The 19427-nt window shown below is 35.3% G+C and overlaps 1 protein-coding gene across 5 annotated transcripts in view; it reads left to right on the top strand.

The window, feature by feature from the left end:
* Nucleotides 1-761: 761 nt before the first annotated feature.
* The window catches only part of sh3bp2 (SH3-domain binding protein 2), a 23104-nt gene continuing 4438 nt past the window's right edge, over nucleotides 762-19427 (top strand). Inside the window, exons 1-9 of one of the 5 annotated variants that reach the window (XM_079804534.1) lie at nucleotides 762-833; nucleotides 10805-10944; nucleotides 11585-11687; nucleotides 13793-13910; nucleotides 14030-14097; nucleotides 14330-14412; nucleotides 16850-16906; nucleotides 17047-17566; nucleotides 19407-19427. The exon at nucleotides 19407-19427 is cut by the window's right edge and continues 91 nt beyond it. In XM_079804534.1, the coding sequence (XP_079660660.1) occupies nucleotides 10809-10944; nucleotides 11585-11687; nucleotides 13793-13910; nucleotides 14030-14097; nucleotides 14330-14412; nucleotides 16850-16906; nucleotides 17047-17566; nucleotides 19407-19427 (1106 nt within the window). In that variant the 5' untranslated portion in view covers nucleotides 762-833; nucleotides 10805-10808. Of the gene's footprint in view, nucleotides 834-2570; nucleotides 2816-8111; nucleotides 8238-10804; nucleotides 10945-11584; nucleotides 11688-13792; nucleotides 13911-14029; nucleotides 14098-14329; nucleotides 14413-16849; nucleotides 16907-17046; nucleotides 17567-19406 lie in introns of those variants that run through there. The other 4 variants (XM_079804530.1, XM_079804531.1, XM_079804533.1 and 1 more) reach the window with 4 other exon arrangements.

Below are 19427 nucleotides of genomic sequence, written 5' to 3'. Positions count from 1 at the left end.
AGCATTAAAATGCATTTATCGTTTGAATTTCGTGATAAAATGGACTGAATACTTAATATGTTTGTGTGGGAACTAGGATTGAAGTGTGTTCCGCGCTTTAAACAAGCCGACTGTTAACTGTTAAAGATTGCATTCATAACCGTTCGGTACACGCGTGCACCGAACCGAGAGCCTTGTACCGAAACGGTTCAATACGAATACGTGTACCGTTACACCCCTATTAGTCATACATTTTAACACATTCTGAAAGTAATGCTATAAAGTAATGAAGTGAATTCCAAGCATAAATAAGTAAACTTAAAAATTATACTCAAATTTGACTTTAAATATACTACAACTTCAGGATATTAAATAAAATATTTTTAATATATACTTTCAGTGCATTGTTACAATGACAATTTTGAGCATACAGTTTAAAATATACTAAAAAAAATTTTTTTGAAGTAATGTTCAAATAAGTACACTTTTTAAAAAAAAGTACACAGAACTTTCATTTTAAGTATATTTTTAGAAAATATACTAAAATACAATTATTTTAAAGTGCGTTAAAAGTTGTATTGTGAAAATATGATGTTAATATAGGCCCTACTTTTTATATATTTGAAGATGGTACAATTTTTTGTTGGTATATTTGCAATATACTATTGAAAAGGGAATATATTTGAAATACAATAAAGTATACTTTTATTCACCAGGGGAGCAACAGAAAAAAGTTGTAAATGGGAGGATCATAAATAGCATTCAAGTGCAGCAGGGAGGAAGTGGACTTGTGTTCACTACTAACCACTTAATGTAAGCGTGCATGCCAAGCCTCCATTCGATAATATCAATGGGTAAGTCCTTTAATTATTTTAAGACAAATTCGTCATCATGGTGCCTGCAAGGTACTCTGTTAATTGACGCTTTAAACATTTTGCTTTTGCGTTAAAATATTGTGGTTGATCAAGGGAATCAGGAGAGGCAGTGTAACTTCTGTGCATCCCATCGAATAAATGAAAAGGAGAAGGAGCTTGTTTGAGTTCACATCCTCCATCAGGGGATTTCTGCTCATTTTTATATTTAGAGGATGTTGTAGAAGGCACACTTTCCTTTCCTAAATGAAACCAAAAGCTGGAGGTATATCTTCAATAGTAAGAATAGTGCCCGCGTTGTAATTGCCATGGCAGGGTACTTCAGTTGAATATTTGGTAACACTTTATTTCAATGGTCCCTTTAGACATTCTGTTGACTAAAGTTCCTACACATGTCAACTAGTAGTCATGAGAGTATTAGTAGACTGTCTGCTTAACATCTGCTAAAAATGTATTTTGATTCTCTGCCAACAGACATTCTGCTGACTATAAGTAACTTTGCAACTTCATGTCAACATGTCAACTCTAACCCTGACACCAGTCTACTTATACTCAACTAACACTCTAATAAGAGTTAGGTGACATGTAGGTGCAACGTTACTTATTGTAACAGAATATTTCAGTGTATTCAAATACTTCTGTGATAACTTAGTGGTTTTGAAATATGTACATTATGTATTATTCGCCGTTTGAGTGTGGTTTGAAGAGGATCAGGCTGAAGATCAGTGAGATTGTGTTGGGTGTCACATACACTATTAACCGGCAACACTTTTTGACACTGACGTGTCTTTTTTTTTTTTTTTACAATAAATGTTAAATTTCATTTGAAAGATTAAATGTAGTTTTGTAGTAACTGTATGGTTACAATTTTCAAAATAACCGAGGTACCTGGATTTGAGTTTTAATTCTCTGTAATGTCTGATGCAAACAAATTTTACAACATCATGTTACACATTCTGATCTGTGTGTCATGATCACAGACTTTATGTAGTTATAGGCAGCTGTGGGTTCATGTAATAAGGAAGTAAAAAAACACTGTTTACCTGTGGGATAAACACCTCTATTTACCTCAGTTTCAGGAAGCTGACCATATATTGACTAAAGGCTGGTGTTCAAAATGTAAATGCAAACTTTTTTCTTTTAAAATGCGTTGTTCAAACCTGTGGGAAAATGTTCTGCAACTATAAAACGTTAGTAATCTGTCCTGTGGCTGCTAATTGGTCAAAGATGTTCTGACCCAAGATTTGGTTAGGGCCTTTACTTCAGCGTAAGACTAAAGGATTTTATTGCCCATTTTAATGACAATTGTATGTCTGATTAATTAGAAAAGTAAAAGGACACATTTGAGGTACCATTCATGTAGCAGAAGCAGTTTAAGAGGAGTTACACATCAAAGTTTAGTACTTAGGATTACTAACCTACACTCAACCATGATGAAACTAAGTTTCACACAAAAGGATCTGTTTTCAGGCTTTGGTAGTCGTATAGGTCACTTAGATACATGAATCAACATAGTGTCCTACAAATGAGCTTTAAGATATTTCTAGAAATCAACAAACAATGTTGCAAGTTTGTCTGAGTAGCCGTCTTGACGACGTAATTTCATGTTAAAAGAGGTGGAAAGTCCCTACCAGTGAATTCAAGTCCTAAGAACTTCGGCCAATCAGTTTGTCCATACAGCAAACAAAAGGAAGTGACTTTGTGACACAGAAAAAGAGCACGACAATGTGGGCCTGAGAGGAAATGACTTGCACTGTGCATGAGCCTGAGATCTCCGCTCTATGAGGCGTGCCTGAACCTTCAAGTAACTCATTGAACTTCCGACTGTACGCTAAACATCAACTTGTAAAACATGGTGACAAATACCAGCCAGTACGAATGGCTCTTTCGGTGAAAAATAAGCGCTCCTTCAGTCATTTACAACAGACGCATGCGAAGATGTGCATCCAAGATCTCTGTAAAAAGTAAGTATGCGGGTTTCTTCACCTTGGTGTCTTTGTAGTCTTCATTCAGTCTTCAACAACACTGATGTACGAAAGAGTATTTTGTCATCAATTTATTTGCTGCCAATTTCATGTCTTAACGTCTCGTTGATTCAACTCGTACTTCAGTCGCAATGTGGCAAAAAAAACGGTGAAAAGTAATTCCCACAAGTTTGGGGGTTACTACAGTATTGTGAGCTAGTACCGTGGCAGACAATGTGTTTTAAGAAAGTAAATGTGAATCATTGATTTCTTGCCATTTGTAAGACGTACATTGAGAAGGTGGGTAGTTTGTGGTGGTTGACTGGAGTGAATCAGAATACAGTTCTACTTATGAATGTTGTCTGCATATGTGACCCATGCTGGCAAAATGAGTCACAATGAGCACATTTCTTAAAAAAAAATAAAAAAAATTCACATTCTCTATTAAAAACCTTCAACTGATGTATGATTAGTTGGAATCAGACAAAAAATGTCTTAGTTACACATGTTTGAAGTCGGTAGAGTCAAGTCAGTTTTGAGAAAAATCGAGTTTAAGTTTTCTGAAGGATCCAAAACAAAATCATCGAGCAAACATACCTTAAAATCCCTGGTAATAACACCAAATTTGGCACACACCAAGTCAAAACCCATTGGAAAAATATTGATACCACAATTGTTTGATTAACACAATTGTTAATATTAACACCTAATGTATCGCACAGATATAATGTTACACAACAGATGTTTTTCCCCAACAGTTAACCAAATGTTCACTTAAGACATAACAGATAATATTTGCCTGAATACTTTGAAATACTGTAATTCTGTGTATACGATATCGGGATCACGCAAGGCTTGAGAGGCGTCTTTGTGCGCACACTTCGGGCATGTCAGTCAGCGCAAGTAATATTGTTTTGAAAATCACATTTCAATGGTTCAGACTCATGCCATCAAGTATTCACTTTGAATATTAACAAAGTTGTAATGGTGCGCTTTACAACGATACCAAACTTGTGATGAGGGGAAACAGCATTTATCGAGAAGCGAGCAGAGAAACACACAATTTTCCATGGATTATTTAAACAAAGGAAAGATTAAGGAAGGTACACCTCTCACAAAAAGTACAAATAAAGATCACTGTAGATGTTTAATTACTATTTGGAACTCATTTTTGTGAAAACTTCAAATTCGACCAAAATTGACATTTTTCACTTGTTTTGCCTTTAGCACGTAATCAGCCCATGCGCATTCCGACTCATTTTGTCAGCACGGGTCACATATAACCTGTAGTTTAACTCCAGTCATGTGGCTCTGGTAAAATCTAGGTTGCAGATTTTATGTAAAGAAAACAGATTTCAAACGTGTTTTTCATTCATAATGATTTATGCAGTGAATTACAGGGAAAACCCCTGCCATACTCAAGGCCGCAATATGGATGTTACATTACACCTTTACCACACCTTTACAACTCCTACCTCATGTACAAGGTGTTTACATGACCTTTTCAGACAGGATACACTTGCATTTATACACATTATAATGTGGGGGCACATCCAGCAGACTATGAAATGTTGCTCTGACTAATATGTGGGCAGATGTTTGACAGAAACTTCATTGTTTGATGGAGGCTGTGTTACATTTATACATCATGTTCTCCTTTATTAAAAGCAGGACTCAAGCTGTATTTTAAGTGAGGTGTATTAGATAACAGGAAATGAAGGAAGGGCGTACGTGCAGGGCAAAAATAATAACTGCAACAGCTGCCCACATATTCTTTTCTTACCTTTGGTTTGTAACATAAAATATTATAATAAGGAAACGGTCCTCTCGGTGAGAAACCCTTGAGTAGCTTCAGATAAATCTATTTTAAATGTATGCTTATCCAAATCCAGCCATTTCAATAGAAATTCATGCAAAATTTGCGTGAGGGCAAAAGATTTCCCAACGCAGATTTCACAACAAATTAAGCTGTTCATAGATATTTGCCACATTTACCAACAAAAAGCTGCTTGATTTGAAAGTGTTTTCTGTGAGCTGTGCAATGGACCATTTTGCCCACAAAATTTCACTAATGTGATCACACATTTTGACAGGAAGAGACTAATGAGACTTTGTTTGACTCATTTAGGGTGGGTAAATGTAAAATTATTGATAAACCAGCTTGGAAAAAACTGACCCAGATGTCCATGAACAGCTGTACAGAAAACACCAGAAAAAAGTACCAATTATCTCATAGGGTGCGTCTCAATCAACTCCCTAGTTCAGTTGTCAGGGCATTGTTCAGGGAGCCATTGACTGATTCCCTGATTAGTGCCCTGACTACTGAACTAGGGAGCTGATTGAGACGCACCCATAGACATAGTAGAATATACAGACATCTAGTGTACTACTAACATTTCACTAATCTGGTAAATCCTTATTAGTTCATCCTCAAAAGCGCTCATTGTATCATTGTACCTTATTAATCTGACTTTGCCTACATATGGTTAACCATACAGAATGTGAACTAGTTTCAACAGGTGTTTAATGAGCTATTAGCTGCTAACAACATTTAAAATCGTGTTCTAGTTTTTACACAGGGTTTACACTCTGACTAAAGACTAAACCAGACTAGACAACCTGACACTGGTGACAAGCTGTCACAATTTAGCTAGAGTAACACATTTGCATCACTTACAGTCAAAAGTGAAGATATCTGAGCATGTTGTTGAGCATGTTGGTTTTGCTAACGTTGATAAACTGGGTGGATGACATCTTTGATTAAGTATACAATCTTCTATTACTCAAAATTGTCTAGTTGCTTGATATGGTATTTATCTAATCAGTTTAAAGTGGCATTTAGCATTCATTAAAATGGTTTAATGCACATCCATCCATGGATTATCTCTTACATTTTCACCCTCACTTTAAGAGCAGGTCAAGTTCTGGCCTGACTCCTGTGGATGGAAACATTGTTAAAATGTCAAAAGACGTAAACAATCGTGAGTGGAAACTCTGACACACCACTGAGGTATGATATATTATATTGCTTTCAGAGGAAATTGATACTATTCACTCTACAGATGCAGATCCCTGGTATACTGTGAATAATGCTATTCCATTAAAATATCATTAATCAAAATTTAATAATTTGCTTTGCCTCTGAAACGACTTTACTTTTCCTGTGATGACATCACTACAACGAGGGTGGGGAAAATAGCCAAATATGTTTCAGTGCCCTTCCTCTTTTTCTGGTTGGCTTACACTTTTATACTTTCAAGAAGGGGGAACATTAGAGAAGAACACTGAAGATGTGTTTTCATTCCTTAAAGGAACACGCCGACTTTTCGGGATTTTAGCTTATTCACTGTATCCCCCAGAGTTAGATAAGTCCACATACATACCATTCTCATCTCCGTGTGTGCCATAACTCTGTCTGACGCACCCACAGCTAGCCTAGCTTAGCACAAAGACTGGAGGTAAACGGCTCCAGCTAGCCTACTGCTCAATAAGTGACAAAATAACACCAACATTTTCCTATTTACATGTTGTGATGTGTATAGTTACGTCATGTACTAAGCCCCTTGTTCTGTTGTTGGACTTGTTCTCACATTTCTGGTCTTTTTCTGACTGATTCAAGTTATTATACAGAGTTTTCTTTTATCTAGGCCTAAATGGATAAAAAAAAGAAGGCTTCTCCAACCATGTGGCTCCAATCTGGCATGTAATGATCCAATCAATTCCCAATGGATAATCAAGATCTGTCCTACATTCTTACCCTCTGAAATTCACATCACATTTAAAAAATAAATTCACTTGTAAACTGTGTTTGACCTCCTAGCACTTCATGCTAAGCAGCACATGGAGTTGCATTTCAAACAGTGGAGTCAAGAAGTTGTTTGAATAAGCCTGAAATCTTCCCCACCCCACCCTGCTTTTTTGTTACTGTTCCTAGTGCATGACTATCCAATGCCACATTATCATTGTGGTTTTTTGGAGATTTAAGATTAATACTTCATAGCTTAGAGCCACCCATGTGTTTGTTTGCAGTAGCAGGGCATTGCTGGGTCATTATGAGTAATAGGCTACTTAAAACAAAATGCTGCTGATTTTTTTCCCCCCTCTTTATGTTGGAAATTGAATTTATCACATGGACATGCATAGTGTAAGCAAAATATCAAGCCCATTGCTTTATATTTACTATTTTGTTTCCATAATATATAATACTATTCCAAAGATATAAATACTTTATGAATAATCTTCTATCAAAATGTAATAACTTGCTCTGCCTCTAACTTTACTTTTCCGCTGACGTCATCATAACAGTGTGGGCGGGGGAAAATAGCCAAATATGTTGATGAGCCAAATATGTTGAAGAGAAAAGGTTTGGATACAAAAGCGAGTTGGGTTAATTTCATGATGCTCATTTTTGTCCCGATTAATTACAAAAACTTGAACATGTTTTAATTTATAATTCATTAAAAAGATGTTTTTATATTTTCTGGAGCATATCAAAAATTATTATTTATCATTTAATAATTCATGATAATTTTTAAAAAATAATTTTTAAGATGATTAAAATAGGGAAAATATGTTATGTATGCCAAAATTACATTTAAACTCAAGCTTTTGTTAAAAATGATAATACATTGTTTTTTGAAACCAAACATAAATACAAAGATTACAATAAAGTGCACAAGAATTTTAGATTTTTAAAGATAATTTTTTTTTTTGGCGTAGTAGCACATTGCATGATCAGTTATGCAGCCTTTTTAATATTTTGGGTCAAAAGGATGTTCAAATAGTAATAGTGAGGCTGGCTTGTAACTGTTACGTTTTGCTGATTTGTTGGCTAATTTGTATGTTTTTGTACCATCTGCTTACACCCAGTAGTTCCTTTAATTTCCTTGAAATGAAGTCTGTAAGAAGGTCAAGAGTACTTTGCTGACAGTGCCACACTAAACTTCTACTTAACTCCTAAAAATAGGATCCTCTTGCCACAAGCTCGCTCCTGAACCATAATTCTTTGGTTGGATATTATAATGTCATGATGAGATGCACTACGCTACCATTAGACTTCTCATTTAGGTCACAATTGTCCCATGGGATTCTAATCTCGCCACTCCACCCAGAGTTAGATGGACTTTCATCCGTTCCCATCTATATCTGCTGACTGGAACTCAGACATCCAGCATTACGCGCCGGATAAGCAAATTCCGCTGTGCACTCGACAGCCCAGGAGGGGCTTGAACTTTCCAAAGGAAACGTAGAGTTTCCTGTCCTTTCGATGTCCTGGTCAGATTCAAGGTTTTTGCTGGAGGTTTGGAAACTTTGTGGTGGAGACGAGTATGTCCTCAAGCTCTTAGTGATCTCTAGTATCTTCTGGCAATATGTTCAGAGAGAGTCCAGCAGTGCAGAGTATCAGAAGATGCGTCAGCAGAAGGTAAGCATGAGGGAGCAGACTGAAAATAATGGGATAGGTGGGTGTTTGGAGAAGTTTGTTTAGAGTTGGGTTCTTAATTGAAGAGCAATTATGTGGTGTTTATGATCACAAATTACTGTCTGTGATTATGTAGTCGTGTTCCTATGAATTCTCTTGATATGTGGAAATTGCGGATGTATAGCAGGAATTTTGTTAGGGTTCCTGTGATTGTTAGGTCTCTTTGGACGGCTGTTGTGTTTTTTCATTGTTTATTATTATAGACTCATCTTCATGTTTTGACTGAGTTTGCTTTGTTTATAAGCATGTCCTTTTAATTTGTTATGTCTGCAATTTGTTATGTCTGGTTTCAGTATTACCGGTTTAGATATCAAAGGTTTTTGTTTATCGTTTAGTTTTGCACAGTGGTTCTCAACCTTTTTGACTCCAAGGCCTCCCATTGTGCGCAATAATCAAAGACTTTTCCAGTTTTTCATGATTTTCTGTATATGTATTACGGATGAGGATTTTTAAAAATGCTTTACTCACAATTTCTACCCAATTAAATATTTTAGGGCTTAGCATACATTGGAAAAAGTAAATTCATAAAATGTATAGAGAGATTTGATAAAATTAAATTTTATAAAATTATTTTTCCAAGTCTAAAATTAGGCTACCTCATATATCCAGGTTTTCAAGTAACATTTTCTATTTCTCAATATATACAGACATACATGGTCTGGTATTTAGTTTTTTGCCAAATCTGTAAGTTCGCATCACCCTGGTTCCCTCAACACAAAACCCAACAGTGTTTTTCCATTGGCATTTGGATTATTGCAGAAAATAAGCTCTGTGGCCAAAAGTTTATAATTCTTACATATTTTGTTCATCATGATCATCTTCACAAATGACCACAACTTTTATGAATTTTGAAGCCTAAATACAATCTGCAGAAGTAAAAAGCCAAAAGTATGCTATAAACAAAGTACACCATCACTAAGCTTCCGAGTTCCGACAACTCTTTTTTTTTAAAAAAAAACATTTTCCCTTAAGGTTTGAGTTAGAAGACTTTGCAAGTTTGGCCTGATGATGTTTATTGTCTCCGACAACCTCTTGTAGGAAAAATTTGAAAATATTTGTGTTTATCACAGACCTTAATTCAGGCATTTAATCAAAAACCCATTTTTAAAACCCATTGACCTCAGAACAATTGTTTCAGTGTATTACATCAGAAGTGCACTGGTGAATCTGATGGTTTGAGGTTTACCATGGTTGCCCATCAACATCATGTCAGAGTGAATCCGATTAACTACACCAAGATCACTGATAATAAGTTCTACATGTTTATCTGAAAAAATCTTCTTGTCTTTAGTTAGTTTTAGGTTTACCATAGTGAGTCGGAGTAGGGCAAGAACAATTTTTTGTCTCAACGATTCTTTTAAATGAAAAATGAAATTAGAAATCCTCTGTAATGAAGGCCTACTTTATTTAGAGATACCCAACAGTACAGAGAGATTTTCAGAATAGGCCTACTAACTTGAAAAGTAAATGAAGTAAAGTTCATTAAGACAAACTTTAAAAGTTGGTGTGACAAAGCACTGAAACTTAACAGCTTAATTTAACCTCACTAAATGTAGGTTATAATAAACCTTAAAACCTTGAAGAGAGGTTTGATTTTGAAAGATATATTGGCCCTAAATAGTGTTTTATACAGATAATAATGTGATGTAGCCTGAGGCCCTGTTTACACCTGGTATTAAGATACGTTTTCGTCAGTCCAATCACAAGTGGACGAGGCTAAATTCAGGTGTAAACAGGGTCTAAAACGTTTTGAGCTTGTCTACTTTCGACCACTTCCAAAGGTAGTCAAAAACGCATTAGACTGGATTGCTTTCGTAGTGTAGACCCTCATGTTCGAATGTGTTCGAACAGCCACAAAAGACTGCCCACTCTCCGCCTACTGACCTAATGCGTAAACACGATGGAAAGCGCGCTAGCAAAACGGGATTCAAACTGTCTGCTGAAGACCCAAGTTTGGTTTGAAGATGAAAACGTACCAAGCACGATGTCCTCTCACCATACCTGATTTCTAACATGCACCTAACAGTGTTTGGTCTTGTGGCCATCAGACGAAAGCTGCTGCTCTCTGTATGTATTTCTGTCGTCTCCTGTCGCGTTCATATGTAAATTATTATAAAAGATTATTTTGTCCATTAAATCGAAAGATCTGAAAAAAACCATACATTTACCTGCCCATAGACCCTCCCCTCGAATAAATCAGGACAGAAGTGGTTGAAAGTAGACAAGAGACACCAGGTGTAACGTCTACTTGTGATCCGATCATCCACAACACATCTTAATACCAAGTGTAAACAGGGCCTTAATTTCAGTGCAATTGTGATTTGGCCCTAGGCATGGCCGTAGGTGTTGTGGGTGGCTGGCTGTTGGGATGTTTTTGGTTAGTGTTCTTGGTAGGCGTATATGTTTTCACCAGTATGTTGATCGTGAAATAAGACACCCCAGCCCTTCCCCATAGCAAGGTAATTGTCGTGCACAAGGCTAACCAACATCACCTTTCCTGCTGCTTACAGAAACATGGCTGCTACAGCAGTCTCCTGGCCCGTTCCCATGAGGGCTATCGGAGCTCAGAATCTGCTCACCATGCCGGGAGGAGTCACCTCGTCTGGATATCTGCACAAGAAAGGAGGCAGCCAGTTCAGCCTGATAAAATGTGAGTTTTGCACCTTCCCCAATGAAAGTAGATGTTTGTTTGGACCCCATTCACTTTTATTGTAAGGGCGGAAACATTATTCAGAATATCTGTTGGAATATAATTGGAATGACATGACGGTGAATAAATAATGACAACATTTTCATTTTGGGGTAAACTATCCCTTTTAGGAATAATTTAGGAATTATGACCATAAGTTCATCCATGCAGAAAAGCATTTTTTTTTACATTGCAGCACCCATTTTCACTCTCTGTCTGAACGTTCTGTTTTAGATTCGGTTTCTTTTAAAACCCACCTTCCAAAAAGCATAGTCAGTCAGTCGGCCCCAGTATGTTGTGATTGGTCAACCGCTTAGAGCGTGTGTCGGAAATGTAAGACAGAGGGTAAAAACAGGTGCTGCAACTATAAAAATTAGTTTTTAAACATTAAATCATGTAAACTTATTCTAGTAGAGCCCATAAACAAAATGATGAACCTGTAAATGAGCATACGGGCTTTAACTAATGTTAACAAATGGAATCTTATTGTAAAGTGTTTCAAAATATTCCATTAAGAAATGAATGCTGAAGTACTCTAAACACTATTGCTTTCCATTTATGTGCTGAAGGGAATTATATTGATTGTCTGCCAATTCCACAGGGCCGCTTCGCTTCATTATAATCCACAAAGGCTGCGTTTACTATTTCAAGAGCAGTACTTCTGCCGCACCGCAAGGAGCTTTCTCCCTTAATGGCTACAACAGGTTGGTTTTTCTGCTTATTTCCACCAGTTCACATTGGTTTCCACTGCATTTGTTTGTATGAATTTCTGAGCCATCTGCGGTCATTCAGCCAGAAAAAGTTTTAGTAGCCCACCTCTCTGTAATAAGTTTCGCAAGCTGTGTGTTAAGTTAACCAGTGGCCATCTCTGCACCATCACAGGCCACATCCTGTCCATAGCTGTGCGTTCCTCACGCAGCCTTTTTTAAGTGCAAGTTTCGATTCTGCACGGAATTGGCCTTCGTATGTGTTTCCTGTACATGTCAATGCAATGTTCACGTGTATGTAGTATGTTCTGTTTAAGGAAAGAGCGTCGAATTCTGCAGTAGTTCTTCCTAAGCAGGTTGAATGTGCCATATGGTGAACATGTAATTATTGTGTGACTTTTTCTTGCTGTGCTTGGGTAAAAATAGCCCTCTAAATTAATACAGCAGAGCACAGGGAGTATTCGCGGATGAGCAAGACCTACCCTTAAAAGACCTAAAAGAAGTACACTTCAACATTATATTGGTTGCACTTTATTTTACAGTATGTGCACTTTCAATGTACTTATAGTGTATTTACGGACGAAAATACTGAGTAATATAAGGTAACAGCATGGGTTAAGGTTAGGTTTAGGGGTAGGTTCAGCAGGGTTAGTACTAGTTATTACCCAGTTAGCGTCATTAATACAATGCGAAACAGGACTGTAAAATAAAAAGCTACCATAATAATAGCAATATAGGCCTATTTATTATGGAAATAATATACTTTAAAATAACTTTTTAAATTATGATATGAATGTTTGTTTTCGGACACTTAATTGCATACCAATTGCACTTATGGAACCTTTAGCCATATATCTGACACTAAGGATAGAGTAAAGCTATAATAAGCACCACTTTAAAAAGTGTGTTTTGAAAGAAGTCTCTTTTTTGTTTCTTTTTTGAAAGATCTGCTCATCAAGGCTACATTTATTTGATCAAAAATACTGTAATATTGTGAAATATTATTACAATTTAAAATAACTGTTTTTGTGAATATATGTTAAAATGTAATTTATTCCTGTGGTCAAAGCTACATTTTCAGCATCGTTACTCCAGTGTCACATGATCCTTCAGAAATCATTCTAATATGATGATTTGATGCTCAAGAAACGTTTCTGATTATTATCAATGTTGTTCTGCTTAAAGGGTTAGTTCGCCCAAAAATGAAAATTCTGTCATTAATTACTTACCCTCATGTCGTTCGACACCCGTAAGACCTCCGTTCATCTTCGGAACACAAATGAAGATATTTTAGTTGAAATCTGATGGCTCTGAAAGGCCTCCATTGGCACAATGGCACTTTACACTCTCAAGACCCTTAAAAGGTACTAAAGACGTCGTTACAAAGTCCATCTCACTACAGTGGTTCTAAAATAACTTTATGAATCGGCGAGAATAGTTTTTGTGCGCAAAAAAACCCTAAATTACGACTTACATAGTGATGACGATTTCAAAACAAGGCATCATGAAGCTTCGAAGCGTTATGAATCAGTGTTATGAATCAGCGAGTCGAATCAGCGGTTTGAATCGCCAAATTTCAGCAGTTTGGCGGTTTGACACGCGATCCGAATCATGATTCGGCTCGCTGATTCATAACGCTCCGAAGCTTCATGATGCCTTGTTTTGAAATCGTCATCACTATGTAAGTCGTTATTTAGGGGTTTTTTGCGCACAAAAACTATTCTCGCCGATTCATAAAGCTATTTTAGAACCACTGTAGTGAGATGGACTTTGTAACGACGTCTACCGACATGAGGGTAACTTAAGTAATTAATGACAGAATTTTAATTTTTGGGTGAACTAACCCTTTAATGTGTTTGTGGAAATGGTGATACTTTTCTTATCAGGATTCTTTGAGTTTAAAAGTACATTTAGAACATTTATTTTAAATCCTGAAATCTTTCGCAACATTATAAATATCTTTTCTGTCACTTCTGATCAATTTAATGTGAACAAAAGCCACTTTTGAACGCTAGTGTACATTTAAATTAAAAAGAAAAATGAATGATTCTTATTAGTCACCATCAATTTAGCTTCCCAACAATGCTTTGTATACTCTGCAGAGTTCTGCGGGCGGCAGAGGAGACGACATCTAGCAACGTTTTCCCTTTCAAGATCGTCCACTTCAGTAAAAGACACCGTACATGGTATTTCTCAGCAGCGAGTGAGGATGAGCGAAAGGTCAGATCACGTCAGCATGCATTGCACAACTGTGAAAATGTGTTTGTTTGTTTGATCAATTAAAATAAAATGCAAGACTAAATTCCACTTAAATGTGTATTTGTTTTACATTTTGACAGAAATGGATGAGGCACTTAAGAAAAGAAATCAACTATTATAATGATAAAAGAGATTTGCCGCTTCCAAGGTAAAACTACCATCTGCTCACACCATTGAATATCTCAATCACTGATGTCATGTTGCACATATCACACATTATGCTTACACAACAGGGTTTTACCCCCCTCATTTTTAGCTTCCTTTTCTAAGGATTTTTTTTTTCACATGACATCTCTTCCTCTTTCTTTCAATCACTGCTTGTGAATGTAATTCTTCATCTGCATGTTCACATTTCTCAAGAATTTCTTGTGTTTTAATAGTGATGACCTGGATTCTGAGAGCATATATGGGCCGTTAGAGGAACCGCTGGATATCAATCCTATTGAAGATGACCCTGAAGCAGGTATGAGTGGCATTTAAAATCACTATGTTTTTCTACTGACTGTAACCCTTATACATAGGCTACCTATTATATAATGTTTACACGCTGTAAAAAAAAATTCAGGTCTCCAATTGAAAATGTTCTAGTGACCGATCACATCTACATTTTTTTGTTGGCCAAATTGAATTTCTGTGAATTAAATTGCATCAATTCACAGAAATTAAATTTGGCCTACTGAAAAATGTAGATGTGATCAGTCACTAGAAAATTTTCAATTGGAGACATTACACGTTATGTGTTCACTATAGTAATAACTATTAATTCTAATTAATTACATGCAACTAACCCTAAATCGCACCCTTTTCCTAACCCTAACCCTTTAGTAAATACATGTCATTAATTGTTATACAGTATGGACACCTTAAAATAAAGCATAACCAATGTTTATATAAAATGATTTATAATACATATAAAAACTTAGTTTTTTCACTTGATTAAAAAAAATATTGATTAAGTATTTCATAGTTTCATTTCACTTAACTATATAGCAAATTATATGTCTACTAAAATGTGTTTTATTTATAAATATTAAAGTTTGGTAACATGCACTTTACAATAAGTTATCATTTGTTCATATGAATTACAATTGCATTTACATAAACGTACAATGAACAATATTTCCACAGCAGTTAAAGTGTTAGTTCCTCCCAAAATTAAAATGATGTCATTAATTACCCACCCTCATGTCGTTCCAAACCCGTAAGACCTTCGTTCATCTTTGGAACACAAATGAAGATATTTTTGATGGAATCTGAGAGCTTTCTGACCCATCCATATAAACAGCTATTTAATTACCACTTTCAAGGCCCAGAAAGGTAGGAAAAACATTGTTAAAATAGTCCATGTGACTCCAGTGGTTTAACCTAAATTTTATGAAGTGACGAGAATAATTTTGTGCCCAAAAAACAAACAAAAATAAGGACTTTATTCAACAATTTCTTCAAGCCTATGTCAGGCTCTTGCGCTCTTTCACCCTGGAGCTCAGGCTGGAAACCTGTACATTTTTCTATCCTGCTTCCGTTTGCGGTGACCAATCACAAACCGGCTTATCCACCTGGTACGCTATTGGTGGGTTTAACACAATGACGGATAGAGAAGCGATGGATCGTTGGTCTGATTGGTTGAAGGACTATCCAATTGCGTACAGAGTCATTTGAACTATGCCCGTTGATCACACCTCTTGTGCAGTAGAAAATACAGAGCAGACTCCCCAGACCAATGTTCAATCTTAAAAGATTGAGCTTGATCTGGTGATAGCCAGACAAAGGAAGTGCTGCACTGTTTACACTACGTCAACAGCGTAAGAGTCTGACACAGACTAGAAGAAATTGTTGAATAAATCCTTACTTTTGTTTGTTTTTTTGTGCACAAAACTTTATAAAATAAAGGTTAAACCACAGTAGTCACGTGGACTATTCTTATACCTTTCTGGGCATTGAAAGTGGTAATAAAATAGCTTTCTATGGAGGGGTCAGAGAGCTCTCGGATTTCATCATTTCAAATATCTTCATTTGTGTTCTGAAGATGAACGAAGGTCTTACATGTTTGGAACGACATGAGGGTGAGTAATTAATGACAGAATTTAAATTTTTGGGTGAACTAACCCTTTAATTCTCTTTACCTTAAAGGTTTTTGTCAGGCGCTTCAAATGGATTTAGTTTTAATGAATTAATTTTGTTTTGATTCATTTCTAATTTTAAGTCAATTTTATGAATTAAGCAGCTCGTAACAAACTTTATCACTAGAAAAAAAAAAACGGTTAAACATGAAAGCATTAAGTAGTCGTTTAAGACATTTCTCCTTATATAGAATCCGTTTGGCATAAAATATATAGAACCCCAGTGAACCTTTTTTCAACATTTTGTAATACATTTTTAAAATTAAAAGTATCTGTTAATATTAGTAAATGCACTGTGAACTACAATGAACAAACAATGAACTATATTTTTATTAACTTACTTTACCAAAGATTAACAAATGCTGTAAAAAAGTAGTATTATACTGATAGTATTTAATTACATTTTATTTAACAGTATTAACAAATCATCTTTTACACAATATTTTTACAGTCTGTAAGGAAATAAATGGCAAAATCATGCATGAGAAATTAATTTAAGCGTATTTAATTTTAATGTAATTTTTTTATTTAATTTAATTTAACTAACATTGCCTCCTCATCTATATATATGATCTCCCTTTTTTTTCTTCCATATATCTGCAAGTTGGTAGTACCACATGACTTTTCTTATACTTTTGTTTATTAATTTTTGTACATATTTATTTTTTTACTAAGAAATAATAATAAAAGATCAGGTTCAACTACTTAAAATAATGTTCATTTTGAAAAACATGCTTATTACAGAAGAGGTGTACTCTAATTTTATTTTATTTTATTTAGATTATATGACACAAGATGAAGACAGTGATGAAGAGGACGGATCACCAATAATAGCAGGTAAATGCTTTGTCATTCTTGGCATATATTAGCGATTGTCACATTTCCATACAGCACTTTAGTTGTGTTGAGATTGGCTGAGAATATCTACCTTTGACAACACCCACTCAGTGGAATTACTTTTTGATGTTTTTTTCCAGGTCGACCCACGGTTCCACCTCCACCGTACCCACCACCCCCAGTTCCTTTTCAGCCGTTTAAAGAAACCCGCCACACGAAAGGACCTCCACCTCCACTACCCCCTCCATTCAAAAAACCTTCGTGTTCATCCAAAGGTCCTCCTCCGCCCCTACCGTACGCCCCACATCTAGGGAAACCAGACTCGCACCTGTCAACCAGAGGCCCCATTTGTCCCATGCCTCCTTTACCCCCACCAAACAGCATGAAGCCCACGTCAGGCCCATTTTCTACAATGCCTGTTTGCGAGAAGAAGCCGAAACCCTTTGGGAATACCTCGGCTACTTTACCCATCGTTGCGAACTTACAGAAAGTGATTCTGGACTCTAAAGCATCGATTTCTAGCCAGCACCTGGGAGTGAAGCCTACGCCTGAGCAAAGGCCTGTCTCGCCTCACCTGTCTTCCGCTCCAAATAACAGGACAGTCCACATACCCAAGCCTCCATTACCAAACAAACCTAAGCTCAACAGACCCTCGTTCCAGTAAGTGTCTTCTACTCTCATTACTGAGAACCTCTGTGTCTGCTTTGGTGTTTTGTTGAGCTATACCGCACAGAATTCATGAGGCTAAATACATTTGTGTTCATGCACAGTCCAGTTATACAACAGAACGACAACCGCATTCTGTAACTGAAGCAACTTAGTTTTTACCCACATATGTGAGAATTTAAACCACATAATATGTGAGAGGACCAAAGCAGCAGGAATGTCATAACTAGCCTAAACATTTAGAATTAAAAATCGGTAACACTTTACAAGTTTCATTTGTTGAGATTAATGAATGAATTGTGACCCTGGACCACAAAACCAGTCATAAGGGTACATTTTTTTTATTGAGATTTGAATAAATAAGCTTTCCATTGATGTATGGTTTGTTAGGATAGGACAATATTTGGCTGTATACAACTATTTGAAGGGTGCAAAAAAATTGAGAAAATCGCCTTTAAAGTTGTCCAAATAAAGTCCATTTTTGATATATTTACTGTAGGAAATGTACAAAATATCTTCATGGAACATGATCTTTACTTATCCTAATGATTTTTGGCGAAAAGAAAATAAAGATCATTTTGACCCATACAAAGTATTGTTGACTATTGTCACAAATACACCCGTGCAATTTTGTGTTCCAGGGTCACAATTAACTAGCATGAAACAATGAGCAATATATTTTTAAAGCATGAATTAATCTTTGTTAATGTTAGTTAATTGTGACCCTATATTCAACATTTGATCTTACAAATGTATTAGTAAATTATTAACTAAGATTAATAAATTCTGTAGTGGAAGCGTTGTTCATTGTTGATCATTTTGAAACCACACCACAAAAAAATGTATTCAGTATTTAAGATTCTTTTTCGTACCCCATTGGCAGATCATTTTGCTTGTTTTAAGCAAAAACTCACTTAATTTAGTTTTTTTCTCTTTCAGAAAACAAGACATAATATCTTCATCTTGATTTAAGAATTTTTAGATATTTGGACTGGAAACAAGACAAAAATACTAAGTAAAAAAAGCATATTTTGCAGTGCAGAACTAACATTGCCTTCTCATCTATATATGATATGATCTCTCATTTTTTTCTTCCATATATCTGCGTGTTGATCGTACCACATGACTCAGATTTTTTTTATTTTACAAGCTTTTGAAGTGAAGCATTTTTTTTTTTACTTGTTTGTTTATATTTATTTATTTATTAAATATTAAATATTTTTTCTAAGTAATAACCTTCAAATATCAGGTTCAACTACTTAAAATAATGTTGTTTGACATTAAAAACATGCTCATACAAAAGAGGTGCATTTAAGTGAATATATATATATATATATATATATATATATATATATATATATATATATATATATATATATATATATATATATATATATATATATATATATATATATATATATATATATATATTAGTGCTGGGCAAACGATTAATCACATCCAAAATAAAAGTTTGAGTTTACATAATATATGTGTGTGTACTGTGTATAATTATTATGTATATATAAATACACACACATACATGTATAGGCTATATTTAAGAAAAAAAAGTATAAAATATATATATACAGTATATACAGGAAAATATTTCTTAAATATATACATGCATGTGTGTGTATTTATATATGCATAATAATTATACACAGTAGCCTACAGACACATATGTAAACACAAACTTTTATTTTGGACTTTTATTTTTATAATCGATTTAACAGCACTAATATACTTATATGTATATATATACTCTCAAGTATGTTGGGGAATATTTAGACTCTGGAAAATTATTTATACAAATTGTCTGTGCCTTTCTTCTCAGAAGAGCATCACCAGATGGACA

This window comes from Gobio gobio (genome assembly GCF_949357685.1).
Source record: "Gobio gobio genome assembly, chromosome: 22".
In the NCBI taxonomy this organism is placed as follows: Eukaryota; Metazoa; Chordata; class Actinopteri; order Cypriniformes; family Gobionidae; genus Gobio; species Gobio gobio.
The sequence above is the reverse complement of the archived record's forward strand: the minus strand, read 5'-3'. Positions and strand labels throughout refer to the sequence as shown.